The following is a 17,391-nucleotide window of genomic DNA, read 5'->3' as shown; positions in this document are numbered from 1 at the left end:
AAAAATGAATAACTAACAGACCAAATACCGTTCATTACGTACTGACGAAATCAAATGATTCCGACCAAGGGAGCCTACTTTTGGCATCCATTTGGTCGGAGGTGGATAATATTCAGTTTCTAATCACCTCACAGTCAGCGGAGTAGAACGTACTACTGAAGTGGTGTATGTACTAACAAAAGAAAAAACGGTTTTATATTTTCTGGAGACCACTTGTGACGCGATGATTAACGCTATGAGGCTGGATGCGACAGATGTCTTGGAATATTTCGCTAAGGATATCTACTTCATTTCCGAAATCGGTAACATTTTGTCTAGTAAAATTAAAAGCTGAAAGCGATAAAAGTTGTGACCAAATAAATCAAAATCTTTTTTTGTTGAGCCCGTTTTAAGGCTTTCGATCAGAGCTGGCTCTTTCCACCTGCCTCGTGCTGAACAACTCTCTGTCCTTTCCCCAGATCAGAGCTCAAAAGTAGAATCCACTTATTATTTTTTGACATCATAGAGAATAGCATATAAAATATGAACATCTTGATACTCGTTTTGAAACTCTTATGTCCGATAAGGTTATTTCTTTTATCGAAACGTTGTCACTACACCATGTTTATCTTTCCTTCTGTTTTTTTCCGTTATAGATTAAATTTAAGCCAAATCGTCTCTAAATTTTGGATGCACCGGCCTACCAAGTTGAAGTCACAGGCCCTTTATCTCAAACAAAAAATTATTTTAACCAGGATATACAGACGAAAAATACAATCAACTTACTGGTCGTTTTCTTGACTGCAAATTTGCACCGTGAAAAGTTTATCCTTTTTTTTTACGAGAACGTGATTGTAAATTTGCATGAAATGACAATCACTTTTCCTTTACAAATTAGTTGGCGCGTCTAATTTTCTGCCCTTTCATTTAAGTTTACATCGACCTGAAAAGTTAAATATAATGGAAAAACCCCACCACAAACTGTCTGTCATTCATCTCTCAGTATTCAGGAAGACTTGAAATGTGGACAAACGTTTACAACTCAGTTGGTCGACTGTGTCTTCCTTTTACTTTAATTTTGAGCCTTGTATTTATAATAATCTCTTTTTTATAAAAGAAAAAGAGAAGAAAGAAAGTAACTTCATTTACGTGTCAAGTCTTGTAGTGCTCGAGTACTAATTGGGGACACTGTAGACTGAACTCAACAAATTAACGTAAATTGTGACTTCCCCGTACGCACACCTGGCGTCGGGAGGAGTTTCAAGAAATCCAGACGTCGTTGTTATTCGCAAGATAATTAACAACTATTCTCCGAAGTGGAGGTAGCTAGCGGTGGATGTTTACCGAGCCACGAAGCGGCGAGGTAAATATCCAACGCTAGCCACCGACATTGAGGTGAATAGTTGTTTTAGTATATACTAAAACAGTGAGATAATATACAGCACAAAAAATTAATTTGGATGTTTTCTTCACTTGTCACGGATGCAAATCGGGACGCCATCTTTTCCCGAGTTGCTCGGAGGTAAGTAGCACAGGATATTCGGAGTTTGACGAGCCAATCAGCGCCTGCGTTCAACGCTATCCACTGTTTTAGTATATACTAATCGTTGTTATTCGCAAGATAAAAAAAAAGTTATTCCAGAGCTTGAGATAACACCTTAGTGCCGCTTAATGGCGGCTCGAACACTACATAGGATACATCACACATGTGAAGTGTAAAACAACATGGCGAGAAGCACTGCTCCCGGGCGCGGTTACCTAGCGAGTTGGTGAAAACTGCAGACACCTAATTTATTACTGCGGTACTGCAGTATTTTGCGGCATTTTGGTTTTTGAGGAGAGGGGCTAACCCGGACGTTAATAGTCACAGACCAATTTCCCTTCTAAGCATCTCGGGAAAGATCTTAGAAGATATTGTCTCTGACACCTTGACACCTTGAACACAAGGTCTATTAATTCACAAGCAGTAGGGAATCCGAAAGAATTACTCTACTGAAAGCGTTTTACTCCACCTAACAGAAATACTGAAAAGTGGTCTGGACAATGATCTGCAAGTAGGCGTGCTTTTCATTGATTTTCGGAAGGCGTTTGACACTGGGAACCATACTATCTTACTTAAAAAGTTAAAAGGCATTCGTATCTCGGACAACTTGTATTCTTGGCTTGCTGATTACTCGTCTATGCGGGAACAATTTGTTCAAATTTCAGTTTCGGGATATTAGTCAAAGACCAAAGGTGTTAGGTTTGGTGTACCCTAGGGCTCAATATTAGGGTCAAAATTATTTTCAATATTTGTAACTGATCTTGCAAAAGCAATAACATAAGCGGTGAGTTGTTTTTGTTCACCGATGATACAACTATCTTTTATTATATTGGCTAGAATATTGATAACACTGAGAAAGCTTGAGCAAGGACGACGACGACAGCTACGAGAACTCCACATAACAATAGGTTTAATGAACAAAAACAATAGCTCTGCACGCCTCCCACGTGCGTTTTTCCATTTTGATACACTTCTTTCCCGTTCTCGTCTTGACAACGACGTGAAATGATCAAATTTGATGGGGACTTTACGATCTACGACGTGGTCGACGTGCGGTACTCTGCACAAGAACGAGGTGAAATCACCGAATTTGAGGCTTTGACGACAACACGAGCGCACAAATGTGAATCTATAATTCTCTAATTTTATTCCGAAACCGCTCGCACCAATTTATTTTTAGGATACTTCGTCCACATTGTACAACGTGAACGAGATGGCCTAAGGGCCGGGCCGGGCCGGTTATTATTTATGCAGGGGGGGGGGGGGGGGAGCTCAAGGCTGTTTTAGATTGGTTAGAAGGGGAGGCTAATTTTTTTAAAACAATTATTAGGGGGATCTTCATTTTTTGGGTTTTGCAAGGGGGCTTGTCTGTGCTTTTGCAAATTCGTGCTTTTACGAGACAAATTAATTTCAAAGTTCTAGATGGTGAAAATGAACCTCCCAGTTCGAAGAATATTGTCATAAACTTCATTGCTTTAATATTTTACACTTTAATAAAAGACAAATGTAGATCAGCCTGTTTCCGTGTTTGATTTTGGCTCTATTTAATATTTTTGTTGGTTCAATAGCCCATTGACGTAATAAAACATGAATAACATAACACAAAAAAAATTGCTTTATAGAACCAGTACGTTTCCAAACAACCAGTACTTAACCATTACTTTTCAAGCTTGTCCATAATTTGTCCTATTTGATGGACGGGCATCCAGTGCAAAGAAGCCTTGGCTAACTAGACACTCCAACCTTTCTACATCTGAACTTTCTAATGCCCCAAGATTAATCTCATCTTCACAAACTGCGTGTTGGCTTCTAAGGCTATTATTGCCCTCCGGAAAGTAAAGCAAATATGTAAATTCATCAACAAGTTGAGGTTAGGGTTAGGGTGCATGTGTGCGTAGCAGACAAGACGCTTATTTCGAAGCTCTTCACTCTGATCAGTTTTTTAGTGTTCAGTAAGTTATTTTTGTGCATTGTCAAATAATACTTAATTTTTTGCGTCAAACCACTACTCGCCTCGAATAGCTGTAGCTAACTGCGAGTAGTGGTACATCATATGTTTCATATTCCAAACTTTGTAATATACTTGTCATAAACTTGTAGTAAATAAGCTTGAATAAACTTGAATTTGAAACTTGAACTTGTTGAAGGATTAAGCTAACTATCGCTGATTCTCCTCTTTTTCTTTACCTATTCTTTGCTTTGCGAGCATTCTCACTCTTTCTTCTGCTCATACGGCTGGCGTTTTTCTTGATGTAATTTGTGCAAAGGCCTTGTACGTTGTACTGAGGTATACACCTTGTTTAGATTTGGGATTTGTTATGGTGCCAAGGAGTGATATTTATCTGTCACGGTATAAGAGCAAATCAAAGAATCTTCAAAAAACTGTCCCTGGTGCAGCTTATTTCGAAAAGATGTGCACTTTTATTGATGTGCACGTCCAGATCTAGACTGGGGAGTTGTATACAGACTTCCTGAAAGAGTGCTGCAAGAAAACACATGGTTCGCCATGTCAATATTGTTTGCGGAATTCTTGATTGGCCCAACGATGGACCGGATTCCCAGACAGATACTAGATGCTGATGCTCTTCCAGAATACCACTACATGACCGTCAAAAATACTCCTCTTACTGACAGTAATGGGAATAATCGTCTAGTTGATGATTGGCAGCCGAGATCTAACATTAGCACATTGTTCGAGCAAAGGAAATTCTCCATCAAAGACACTGATGCTATTAAGGAATTTCCCAGAAGTTTATTGTTGAAGAGAAGCATGTGAAGTCTTACCTAGAGCATTTATCTTCTCTGGAACCCGTGAAGAACATCAGAAAAAGCAAGGAGAAGATGCACGTCAAGAAAGACATACAAGAGATGTCTCTGATTACAAGAAGGAAGAGCTTGTCGAGAATTGCAAACTTGCGTCACTTACAGTTCCAGAGCTAGACAAGTGTTTAGATCAAAACAAGCTGTGCAAAAAAGGCAAGAAAGGTGACAAGATCCGACGAATTACGGCACACTACTACGTGAAGTGCGGAGAGGCCATTCCCGAAGACTATCCTGTGGCTAGTGCTGATGAACGTGTTGGTTCAGCAGATAGTGAGAATGAAACTGACAGCGATGATGACTTGATTTTTTACGAGAGTGACAGTCAAATTGACAGCATTGGTACTGATGACCAAGAGGATGGTAAAAGGCTACCTATTCAGCAGAAATTTACATCGCGATACGCTGATTTTGTGACTTATTAGGCTGTCTGTTAGGGTAAGCAATGGCATTACAATGATTTATATGGTAATTTCGTCTTTGCTGATACGACATTCGCCAGGTGTATTTTTCGGCATTGGCTAGTCATATGTATATGATGCAAATACGAAAAAATACGGAAATAAAATCATAAGTGGAAAAATGGGGGAGGGGGGGGGGTGGGGAAGAGCCTTCATCAATTAAGAGGTCGGGCTACTTGCCATTTTTACATCTGACTGAGGAGGAAAGGCCTGGCAAAAATATTCATCTATCAAAATATTTTTCCCTTCCCCCCTCTACATAAATAATGTCCGGGCCCTAACCACGAGAAGCTTACGATAGTGAAAAGTTATGTTTTGAGGTGACGTTTTCGTCGACGTCTCTGATGTCGTGTGGAGGACGCAAGGGCCTGACCATGAATTTCAAATTTTCTCTCTAAGTGTCCCCACCGTTCTTACCAATTTTATACTTGGAATGTGGACACACACTTTCCATGCCTAGCGACAAGGAGTAATCGCAAAATTATTACAGTAACGGGAAATAATATTTTTAGCCAACCTTCTCGTATCCATGGTGATCGTCCTTGCTTTAGGTCCCTAATATAATCTTAACGCTGCAATCTATAAATGTGCCTTATTCCAATCCCAGGTGTATACCTGGAGTTTCCAATCAGGGCCCGGTTGTTCAAAAGCCGATAAACGCTAATCCCAGATTAAAAATTAACCAGGGAGTTTATTTCTCTACTCCCAAATGCTGATATTCGGCAAAACTTTATATTAGAGGAAGTCAATCTCGAAAAGCAAAGATAAGCAAAAGAAACTTTCACCAAAAGTTTAAAACATGATACAAAAGTTTGTGCTAATCCTAGATTAAGTTAAAGGGGCTATGTCACGCAAAATGATGTAATTTTATGACACCCTTAATGCCCTAAAAGTAGGATGAAACATTGCAATAACCACCTAAAACTGTTGAACATCATAAAAAGAGAAGTACAGCAAAAGTAAAGAGAACCATGGATGGACACAAATGGACGAGATTGAAACGGATTGCATTTGCGTAATCTTGAAAAAGGTCGGCCCGACGTTTTTCATGTTTATGGCAAATCGCCTGGATAAAGGTAGTTTTTTCTCAGAATCATCTTGTTTGTGATGTAACGATAACTTCATCAGTAGAGGAATTCCACATTACCATTTCCGAGTTTTGAACTCGGGATCGTCTCGGCTAAAGATTTCCCCTAAACACATTAAATAACCTGACATACGTTCTATATACAAGGCTAAAAAGTTAAAAAATTAAAATATTCAAAGCAAACGTTTTCGGCTGTTTGCCATCATCAGGGTTAAAATGGGTGACCGTCCGCGCGTACATTTATATCTTATGTAATTCCCAAAGGGAAAAGTTTGGAGACATAAGAAATGACTTGTTTGTTCAAACTGGGGCGGAATTATTGGATCATTAGCCCCTCGACGATCCTACCCTTGTGAAAAGTCTGTGCCAAGGAGAGAACACGCCAAGTGAAAGCATGTGATGGGTTTTCCCGCAGGTGTTTTGCAGGTTCAGAAGTGTGAGCAGGATTTGAATGCTCCGCAATTCGTACTGCTAGGTTTCGTACAGTCTCGCCAATGTAATCAACGCCACAAGAACAATCACCTTTGTAAACAACTTTGGATCTGTGAGTGTTTTTGTCTTTGTTGTTAAAGAGGGTTTTGATTTGCCTTGTTTGCCACAGGATTATAAAAATGAAATTGAAATTAGTGAACTTGTTGAGTTTTTCAATAAACGTCGTACTGAGTTTTTCGTTTTTACCGCAAAAAGGGAGCTTGATGAAAACTTTCTTTCGTTCTTCGAAGAGAAAATTCGGAATGATGTTGTCATCTTGGGGCGAGTCGTTTAGAAAGTTGTTGATTGTATGCGAAATAAAACGTTTCGGATAACCTGCATTGATGAAAGAAGTTTCTAGAGTTTTTATGTCCTTGTCAAAATCGGTAGAGATGCGTTTGGCTCTGTGGAGTGCGCTAGTGATGCAATTCCTTTTCCACTTGGTAGGGACCTCAGATTTCCAATGTGTTGGTAGTTTCCCCGGTTTCTTGAAGACGCTGCAATTGAACTTGTTGGTATAACTAAAGGCAGTATCGAGAAAATGGTCGGGGTTTTCCTCGACAGTGAAAACAATGTTAGGGTGGTAGCGATTTAGTCGTTCGAATAGAGCATCAGGCTCGTTCTTTTTCTTCTTAGAGAAACAATCATCAACATTCCGATCATAAAATGAAGGGTTGAAAGGTCGGACTACGTCAGCTTCTAATTTAGCCATGAAAATGTTTGCAAGGACTGGAGATAGTGGGTTGCCCATGCCGCATCCATCGATTTGTTTATATAGCTTGCCATTAAAACTGAAAACTGTGTTCTTGGTGACATTGCAGAGCAGGCGTCTGAAGAGTAACTTTGAGCTGAGTTTTGGTAGCTTGTTGTTGGTGTAAATTTCCTGAATGATCATTTCCTCAATGGTTTCATCAAGGAAGTACTTCCTCTCACTGAGAACGAATACAGCATCAAAACTTCCACCGATTTCGCTGAGCGTCTAAGTAACAGAACTGTTGATGATGATGAAATATTGCTCTCATATGATGTGTCCTCTCTCTTTACTGAAGTTCCGCGTTCAGCAAGAAAGTGGCAGTTCTAAAACGGATACAGTTCTTACGAAAGTCACCTTACAAACTATCTACTATAAAACAATGATTATACCATATCAAAACTGTTCTTTACCCTGTTTATTTGACAAAGTTTGGCCATGCACGATGAGAAAATTTGACGAATTTGTTGCTCATAGGTTAAGTTGTTATCTAAAATTATTCCGAGATTCTTGGCGCTGGAAACAGGTGTGATCTCTTTCCCCAAGAAAGAGATCACGATTTCATTAGGAAGCCTGCGCAGTAGTTGTTGTGTACCGACCATTAGGAACTTGGTCTTTTCAACGACGATAGGAAAACTGTAACAGGTACTAATGGCTTAAATAGAAAGTCAACACTCAACCTTGAGCGAAACAGCTGCAGGCGATCGACAGTAGAAATTCTTTCGTATACCTCCGATTTTGGGAAACCGACAAACGAAGAGAACACAAAAAGTGACAATAACCATGACATGTGCATGTGGATGACGTAGAATGAACATGTGGCCACAAAAATATTCTTTTTTTTTTTCTTTTTACAGAAACTAGCCGATGATAATTAACAATTATTCTTTGAAATCGAGGTGAATAGTGGCAGAATATTTACCGAGCGGCGAGGTAAATATTCTGGCACTATTCACCAAGATTGAAAAGAATAATTGTTTTAGTATATACTCACGAAGTGATCTCAACAACATTTGCAGAAGAAAGTCGATTTAATTGACATCTCAATTCATGCGTGGAAAACGTGCAAGCGGCACGAAGCATGCGCGAAAGTGTTTACGGAAGCTTCAAACATGGCAAATCTAAATAACCTTCGTTAAAATCCTCGTCACAAACAGCAAAATGGCCATTTAACACCGTTTAAATCAGGATGCTAAATCGAAAGTCTGCTTGTTAAAACACTCTCACCGTTCGATCAAAGTTTTTGAGGTTCATTTGAAATGAAAATTGAAGTGCAGTTGGTAAAGGATTCACATGAATAGTAGCTACGCTGTAATACATGAATCGCAAATCTGAGATGGCGCGCGGCATTGTGGGAAAACACAAAGTACAATCGGGCATAAACGTTCATGTGGTTTCAGTAGGCGTTCTGTATGTACCGTATATTCAGCGATCTTCTTCGACTTGAACAAGCCTTTAAGTGGTAAAAAGTGTGGACACCCTTCGTGAAATAAGGCGTTGAGATTTCCATTCGTAATCTGTCGTTTACTTGGTTGAAACCAAACAATTGTTCGCCTTGATTATTGTTCAAGTCCATACTGAAGATACACGCTGAAAATGTCTTCCACTGCTCATCCTTCGAATGACTCTAATGCTGAATGCTTTTCATACGACGAGACTGGAACCTGGAGAGTGGAAGCATTGAAGGAGTATCTCCGAAGACGAGACTTAAGATGTTCTGGAAGAAAACAGGAGTTGGTTGCCCGTGTGGTTGCCGCTGCCGAACAAAATTTACCTGTTTGTATGGATGCTGACGCTCGTGTGGTTCAAACACAACGCGAAAAAGAAAGTCTTCTTACCACACCTGAGGGCATTTTACCCGACCCTTCAACTCTACAAAACGGCTGGGTAGGTGAACGTAACGGTACGACTGAGTGACCATCCATCCTTGTAAGCGATATTACTCTCTATATCATGAAGGACCATCCTGGAAATGACATCTCATTGCAAAAACGGTTACTAAATGAGTACAAAGAGGGAAAAGCATACCGCTTGTATTCTGCTGGCTGGTTAAAGGAAATTTACATGCATCCTGTTAATGATAGCTGCAAGTACTGTTTCCTAAAAGCAAATTGTACGCCTTCAATGAAAATAAGTAATGTACCATACACTGTGTGAATATGTGCCAGAAAGAAGTCAGGAGAGGTCCATAGTGCCTTCTGCACCTGCACAGCTGGGTAAGAACGTTAAGCTTACCTTTTCATATAGCCATTTGAGATCATTACAGGACTTTGCTTTGTTTTGTTTTATATTCCGTTTGTAGTTTTTTAATAATCAGCACTGTTAGTGAATCATCCCAATTTAACAGTATTCCTATTACTAAAGAAACAAGTTAACTCTCTGTTTGTTTAGACTTGGAGGTTCTTGTGTCCATATCACAGCAACGTTCTTTCGCATTGAGGCAGCAGTGAGAGGTGGCTATACAAATCCTGTGTGCACTTCAAAAGTGTGCACTTGGAATGTAACTGCTCAAAAGACAATTGTTCAGCCTGTTCGAGCCAAGGAAATGAATTTCAAAGCATCCAAATTTAACAAAGGCATGGAAACTCTACTTTAAAGCATCACTTTCATGCAGCATATTTTTTTGTCATTACTTGCCTTTATCATATTGCTGTGATACTGTTATGTATGATGATAATCTCTCTCATTTTCATTCTGTGACTGCATACCACACTTTTAATGAACATTTTGTTTTTCTTTTCCAGTGCCATCAAGGCCTGTTGTGTCTACAAGCAGAAGGCTGTTTACACCATTGAAAGAAACGGACAGTGTCTCCCAAGGGGATAATCGCAGGCACATTTTTGATGAACTTAAGGCAATAATCCCAAATGGCTGTTTTTACTTCTTTTTATGAGAGAGCAAGTAAAACCGATGCACCAATGGAAGCTGCTGCTAATGATAACCTAATAATTCAATTGGCAGCAACATGCAAAACTGTGGAAGAGTTTTTATCACAAATGCCTATCCTTACAGATTTGCAGGTTCTGCAGATAGAAACTGAAACACGTGGTCAAGCAACTAATCAAACTTGGGTCTGTCAACGCAGAGGCAGAATCATAGCATCTACCCTGTTTTTACAAGGGTCAATACCATCAAGGCTAATCCTTCTAAAGACCATAATGTAGAGCCCCTCTTAAGAAAGCTAATGGGTTGTGACGTGATAAAAGAAAATATCCCTGCCCTTAACTATGGTAAAGAGTATGAGCCCATTGCAAAAGAAAAGTATGCAGCTTTAATGAATTGCAACGACAAAGAATTTACAGTCACAGAAAGTGGGCTATTTGTAGATTCAGCAAGGCCATATCTGGGGGCATCTCCAGATTTACTTGTTCATTGCACTTGCTGTGGAGCAGGATTGTCAGAAATAAAATGCCCTCTCTCAATAGCTGATGAAATTCCTTCAGCTGCAAATTTACCATACATTGTGGAATGTGACAATGTCACCACACTGAAAAAGGATCATGCATATTATGGCGCAAAATAATTATAAATGGTGCAAAGCAGCATCTTTACACGGATTGTAGATAAGGCACTTCGACTCTTTAACCAAGAATCGTACCCATGTATTTATAACCTTACTTACAGTTGTCTCGGATACCCCAAAACGAACAGCTAGATCAGCATTCAAAGAACCTAGTATAAGTTTCATTAGTGTCATTACAAGTTCATCTTTCACAGACATTAGCCTACTGGGACCAGACGTTTTGGGTGTAGATGAAAAGTTTCTAGGATTTGTCGACAAATGCTTTTTGGGACCTTGCCAGTACTTTATTTTGGGGGCCTTTTTCCAAAGCAGTTTAAACAAGACTTCAAAGGCAGCCTTCCTAGGTACCCCGAGGAAGGTTTTCACTTTTTTGTCAGTATTTAAAACTTTTGCACTAAATGCTGGTGCTTCTTTTTTTTACAAATTTCTTCCTCCATAATGCAGCTTCTCTTCTTTCATTTTCTACCAACTTCCTTAGACGTTCTATTTCCTTGTCTTTTGCAGATACAATATTGAGGCATTCTTCATTCTTACAAAGGTCACTCTCAGATTGCACCCTACCTCCCACAGGATAATTGCTACTGATATGATTACGGGTACTAATTGCACAAGAGTTACATGTATCGTTAGTTTCACTAGCATTATGCACTTCAGTGTTTGCTGCATTGTCCTCTCTCTTTTGAGGAAGTGGAGCTGCGAATGGTTCTGTACAGGGTGCTTGAAGGAACTCAGAATTACTGCGTTCAAGGCAAATCTTCTTCCTAGCAACAGATTGTTTTCCCTCTCTCACTGATGGTTGCTTTCTCGGAACTATAGTGCTTGAAATGGCTTTGTATCCTAAATTTATTGTTGGATTCGGGTTTTGACTTGTAGGTCGTCCATCTGGGAAATGCTTACTACACACTCTTGAATCACTTTTAGGTTGCCAGTTTTTGCCCTTTTCATCTTTTCTGTTCAGGATCAGTTTGATCCACTGTTGTCTTCTTTCACCACTTTGTAAATCAGTTGGAAAAGGAAACAATGAAAAAGGAGGAGTACCGTCATAAATGCTTCTACCTTGACTGCACTCATGGACTGGGCAGAGATTATCCATCCACTTTTTAAGCCTTGCCCCACTGTTGCCACAGCCGAACACTGCACAATTCCTGTGCCCGGACATAAAGGATTTCTGTGCAGATTTCAAAGAACAAAGCAACAATTACATGACCGTGACAAAAACTTCAGCTTAAGCTTATAATTATAATTATTTGGCTACTGATCGAAAAGAATATATTAAGTTGCCCAACTTTAGACATTTTAGACCACACCAACTTTTTCATACCCCTATAATCTTTAAATCATTTAAATTAAGATTAAAAGCAGTGTAAAATACAACCCGAGACGAGCCGACATTTTGAAATATGCTTACGTTTATAAATAGCGATTGCGACTACAGATTTCACAAAATGACCAAAATCAACTCTCAGGATGACAAATCACAACTTTCTTACTTCGAAAGGTTGCCAAAATCAATGTCTTGTAGAATGACAAAAAAGAACAACTGATTTCGTTCACTGGACAGAAACAATATTCTGAAGGCCACATGAACGTTTATGCCCGATTGTACTTTGTACTTTCCCACAATGCCGTGCGCCATTTGAGATTCGCGATTCATGTATTGAGGTGAGCGTTAGTTTGTTGTAAAATGACCCGTCTTGTTTCCTTGCAGCCGTTTAAAACTTTCTTAGACATTTTTTTTATTTCCTCGATTTCAGTAACAAATTTGTTTTGGTGGGCGACCAGCCCTACAAGAGAGAATTACTCCGAGTGAAACAAACACTAGTTGGCAAAAGTATGAACTCTTCTCTTACCCTTGAAAACTTTCAGACCAAATTTTGTGGCTTTCTTTGTCTTTTGTAGCACAGCATCATTTTGTATTCTCAATATTTCCGATTCATAAATGCTGGCGAGTTTACGCCGGCCATTTTGTTTGTTTGGATCAAGCAGTATTCACTCCGTAGGGAGTGAATAATGCTCAATTACTCCGAGATAGCGAACCAATCAGATTACTTGAAACACCAAGATCACTGAGTGAGTATATACTAACAAACGTTACAATTTGTGGATACGAGAAAAACAAACGGTCCCCATTTTATAACGTGGTCTGCCCTATCGGGCGCATCTCACGTAATTATAATTTCAGGAAGTCAATTCGGCCAAGATCTGAGATTGGCATATCAGCTTTTAAAAGCAAGGAGCTGCTTTGTGTTAGAACCTTCTCCCTGATTTATTCAAAGATTCTCTTTGTCTAGATTCTTTTAAGAGGATACTCAGACAAAGCTAACGCTTCCTAAATATAAATTTCGCCAAATCCTCTTGTAGTGTTTCTTTTAAGTCACTGGAAACAAATTCAGCGACTGGAAACTGGCAACCAAATCAAGCGAAACATAAGAATAACTACTTAGAACATTGAAGGAATTAAGGTTTTAATGAAACAGCAAGAAATACAAAAGGAGGCAGGGATGGGCAAAATTAAAGAATATTAAAATGGATTGCAATCAGGGTTTTCAAAAACTGTTCAGTTTAACAGTTTCTCAAAGTTTATCTGTGTTGTTTGTAACTTCAATTATGTATGCTCGACAGACATTTTTTCGCCAGGGGTCAGTTGTTCAAAAGCCGATTAACGCTAATCTCAGGTTAAAAATTAACAAAAGAGTTTTATTCTTTTCTCCCAAATGCTGCTCAAGGCTGATATCCAGTAAAACTTTACATTAGAAGAAGTCAATCGTGAAAAACAAAAATAAGCAAAGGAAACTTTCACCAAAAAGTTGAAAACATGAAATAAAAGTTTACGCTAATCTTGGATTAAGGTAATCGGCTTTCGAACAACCGGGACCAGGAAGCTTTGTTTTGATAAAGAACTTTACTCACCCACTTTACATTGCGCGCCCACATTACTTCAGTCGCCATTTTCAGAGCCCCCGAAACTCTGAATTTTATGACTGTGTGAAGCATTCTGTTTCCATCGGACATCAAATGGTTCTATATAATTCTGTTTTCCATTGGAAAATAAGCTATGTTTATTAGAATTTGAGTTTCTAATATTATGTTTGTATAACTTGCTCTTCGCAATATGTAATCGAGTGGAAACGTAGTCTGCTCTTGGAATACCGAATTGGGAATTCCTCGATTAACGGCTGGAACGATCAGAATTAACGTATTATCATTTCTGGAAAATGAAGAAATAGCCTCTTGGACTACATTGTAAGGAATCACGAACAGCAAATCTATCGTTGAATCGATAATTCTGTTCAAATATTTCTGTGCGTGTCTTCCACTCAGGCTGCTGGCACTGAACAAAGAGTCAAGGCAAGTCTTCGGCAAACATTTGAATACTGATATCCATCACAATCAGTAAAAAGCCTTTATCCATTGGTGATCATTTCATTTTCTCGCTGATAATGAAACTGCGTTTTGTGGAAGCAAACTTGTGTGTGACATTTTTATTATTGGCGTGGAAAAGTTGAAAACTATAGAGGTCAGAAGGTCAGCTTGGCTTTATTTACAGGAAGACGAAATTGTTGTTGGATTCAACATCCGTTTGAAGAATAGGTAAACTTGAAAAAGAAGAAATTCTAGGAAAGTAGAGTAAGAGCATTTCATCTAATGCTACAACTGTGTATTGCGCGCGCCACACTGAAACTGTCGGTAGTTTTTACTTTACACTAGTTTCTCGCTAACCTCTTGCATTAAGCTTATTTATCAAGTACCGCGCTAGCAGGTACTTCGTAAATACTTGGTAAATACTTGTTATCAAAAACGATTTGGAAAAACATTTAAGTTGGAAAATTAACCAGAGCAAAGTAACATGACGTTTCCACGACTTCATGACATCATTGTCGAATGAACAAGTTAAAAAATTAACGACAAGGCATATTTATAGTACTTGGGATGTGAGAAAATTAAACTAAAAATTATATATCTAGCTGATCTTATGAAAACCGGGTCCTTCCCACGTATCTTAATTTGTCTTTAAATTAGACTAGAATAGCTGGGACGGTTTTTTTTTTCAGTAACTGGACTCTAACCTTTCCATTGGCAACATCTTTTAATTTAAGAAGTCAGTGACATTGCCATTTGTCAACTTGTGACCTGGACCTGGAAATAAAAAAAAATGTATATGTGTGAGAAAAAGGCTAATATGATCAGCCATTAAGGCTATTAACGCCAATAATATGTCTGCTATATTTGCAACTGATCTTTGAAACATCACTAAGGTGACTTCAGAAGAAGTAATGTTTCATATCCCATGGGAGCCGCTTTGCCTTACCCAACACGTGCAGATTTCCTTCAATAAACCTTCCATAAAGAGGTCTATTGAATTGTTTTGGCCATGGAGTATTACCTCATACATGTTAGACTTCGATGCGACAAGCCATGACGCAGCGAAAGGCAGTAGTTGTACTTTGGATTTTGCAGCCAAGTTTGACCTTGCTTTTAAAACTCCAGCTATATATCTCACATAAATGCAACAACTTGTTTTAACATTGGATATCTTTAACTGTTTTTCAGACCCTATAGGTCATCATTTACTTCCCTCACCCTCCCATAAAGAGGTCTATTGAATTGTTTTGCCCATGGACTATTAACTCATACTTGTTAGACTTGCATGCGACAAGCCATGAGGCAGTCCCCCCTAGGAATTTAAAGCTCACCGTCAGTGCAACTGCTGCCAAACGCAGCAGTTGCACTTTGGATTTTGCAGTCAAGCTTGAGCTTGTTTTCAAAACTCCAGCTTTATATATATATATATATATATATATATATATATATATATATATAAAGTTTGAAAGGACCAAGGACTGACAGCCCCTGGAAGACATTTTCATTGGGAGAAAAACTTTTTATGCCCTGAGCGGGATTTGAACCCACGTCCCCCTGATTACGGGTTGGGTGTGATCACCACTACACTATCAGAGCAACCATGCTGGCTACATGGCCAATCTGGATAGTGAATGTGAATTACGTGGTCATCCCGGGCGCATGTTTTTCCCCAACTAGATGACGCTGGATCAACCAGAACGATCATTCACAGGCGGACGAGAGAGAAGAGGACAATTTGTATACAAGTTCAGGTCTCTCGAGCCAACAGGGCATCTCTGCCCCACAGGAGGATCACAAATGGATTCACAGTCCAAGCCTCGGCGAAATGTAATTAATTCATCAAGTTTGGAAGGACCAAGGACGGACAACCCCTGGAAGACATTTTCATTGGGAGAAAAACTTTTTATGCCCTGAGCGGGATTTGAACCCACGTCCCCCTGATTACCGGTTGGGTGTGATCACCACTAGGCTTGGACTGTGAATCCATTTGTGATCCTCCTGTGGGGCAGAGATGCGCTGTTGGCTCGAGAGACCTTAACTTGTATACAAATTGTCCTCTTCTCTCTCGTCCGCCTGTGAATCATCGTTCTGGTTGATCCAGCGTCATCTAGTTGGGGAAAAACATGCGCCCGGGATGACCACGTAATTCACATTCACTATCCAGATTGGCCATGTAGCCAGCATGGTTGCTCTGATATATATATATGTATTCAACCTCTTGCAGTGATCTTTGAACCAGGGGGGGCTCCGTCAAGACATGCCTGTGCAAACTCTAGAGTGTCTAAGCTTTGATTTAAATGTTAGTTTGCACTTATAAGAGCAAGGCAAAGTTAGTTTAGGGGGGGTTGATTATACCCTGAGTTAGAGTTTGTGCCTTGGTTTAAATAAAATAACTTGTCAGTATTTCTGTGACACTACTTGGCAGAAATTGATCGCCTATTACTTAGAAATGACCAAGAAGCTAATTCTCTTATATAGGACTTGATCAAAATTTAAGTCAGGAATTCAGGAAATGTCTTAGCATGACCCTTCAGGTGCCACAGGGATCCCCATGCAAGGACCAGTAAAATAATTATTAGACACGAGTAAACTCGAGGAGTTGCATTGTCCAGGATGGGGTAAAGTTTGATCCTAGATGCAATCATAGCTGTCAGCAGAAAGAACTTTGTTGTGCATCTGAAGGTGCTAAGTTACAGCATCAATGGGTAGCTTTTTGTAAATCCAGTCAGAAATTAGCATGGAATGAAAACGAATTCAATGCTATGGCCAATGGGAGGCTCAGCCTGAATGGAATTTGCTTGAGCAAGATTGTTTAGTCTGCATCTGCTCCATTGTGCTTTGATATCTGACTGATTTTTGAAAAAGGTGGCTGCTTAAATTTTCGGTTGAATACAGGCGAAGCCCGTATTCAACCTCTTGGAGCGGTCTTTGAACCAGGAGGGGCTCCGTCAAGACATGCCTGTGCAAACTCTAGAGTGTCTAAGCTATGATTTAAATGTTAGTTTGCACTTATAAGAGCAAGGCAAAGTTAGTTTAGGGGGGGTTGATTATACCCTGAGTTAGAGTTTGTGCCTTGGTTTAAATAAAATATCTTGTCAGTATTTCTGTGACACTACTTGGCAGAAATTGATCGCCTATGACTTAGAAATGACCAAGAAGCTAATTCTCTTATATAGGACTTGATCAAAATTTAAGTCAGGAAGTCAGGAAATGTCTTAGCTTGACCCTTCAGGAGCCACAGGGATCCCCATGCAAGGACCAGTAAAATAATTATTAGACACGAGTAAACTCGAGGAGTTGCATTGTCCAGGATGGGGTAAAGTTTGATCCTAGCCGCAATCATAGCTGTCAGTAGAAAGAACTTTGTTGTGCATCTGAAGGTGCTAAGTTACA

General features: G+C 39.4%; 1 protein-coding gene and 1 non-coding gene across 2 annotated transcripts; both read right to left on the bottom strand.

The window, feature by feature from the left end:
- Nucleotides 1–6,206: 6,206 nt before the first annotated feature.
- On the bottom strand, nt 6,207–7,256 carry LOC138005624 (uncharacterized). The gene has a single exon (XM_068851825.1). It carries the CDS (start codon nt 7,254–7,256, stop codon nt 6,207–6,209), a length of 1,050 nt encoding a protein of 349 aa, XP_068707926.1.
- Nucleotides 7,257–15,521: 8,265 nt separating this feature from the next.
- Trnat-cgu (transfer RNA threonine (anticodon CGU)) lies at nt 15,522–15,594 on the bottom strand. Its single transcript has one exon. It is a non-coding gene; the product is annotated as a tRNA-Thr (tRNA).
- Between the last annotated feature and the right edge of the window lie 1,797 nt (nt 15,595–17,391).

Source organism: Montipora foliosa, chromosome 6, assembly GCF_036669935.1.
Source record: "Montipora foliosa isolate CH-2021 chromosome 6, ASM3666993v2, whole genome shotgun sequence".
Taxonomy (NCBI): Eukaryota; Metazoa; Cnidaria; class Anthozoa; order Scleractinia; family Acroporidae; genus Montipora; species Montipora foliosa.
This window is presented reverse-complemented; position numbering and strand designations above follow the sequence as displayed.

Bases quoted from the DNA above. Each gene is read 5' to 3' on its own strand.
- LOC138005624 (XM_068851825.1), bottom strand. From the start codon at position 7,256: ATGATCATTCAGGAAATTTACACCAACAACAAGCTACCAAAACTCAGC.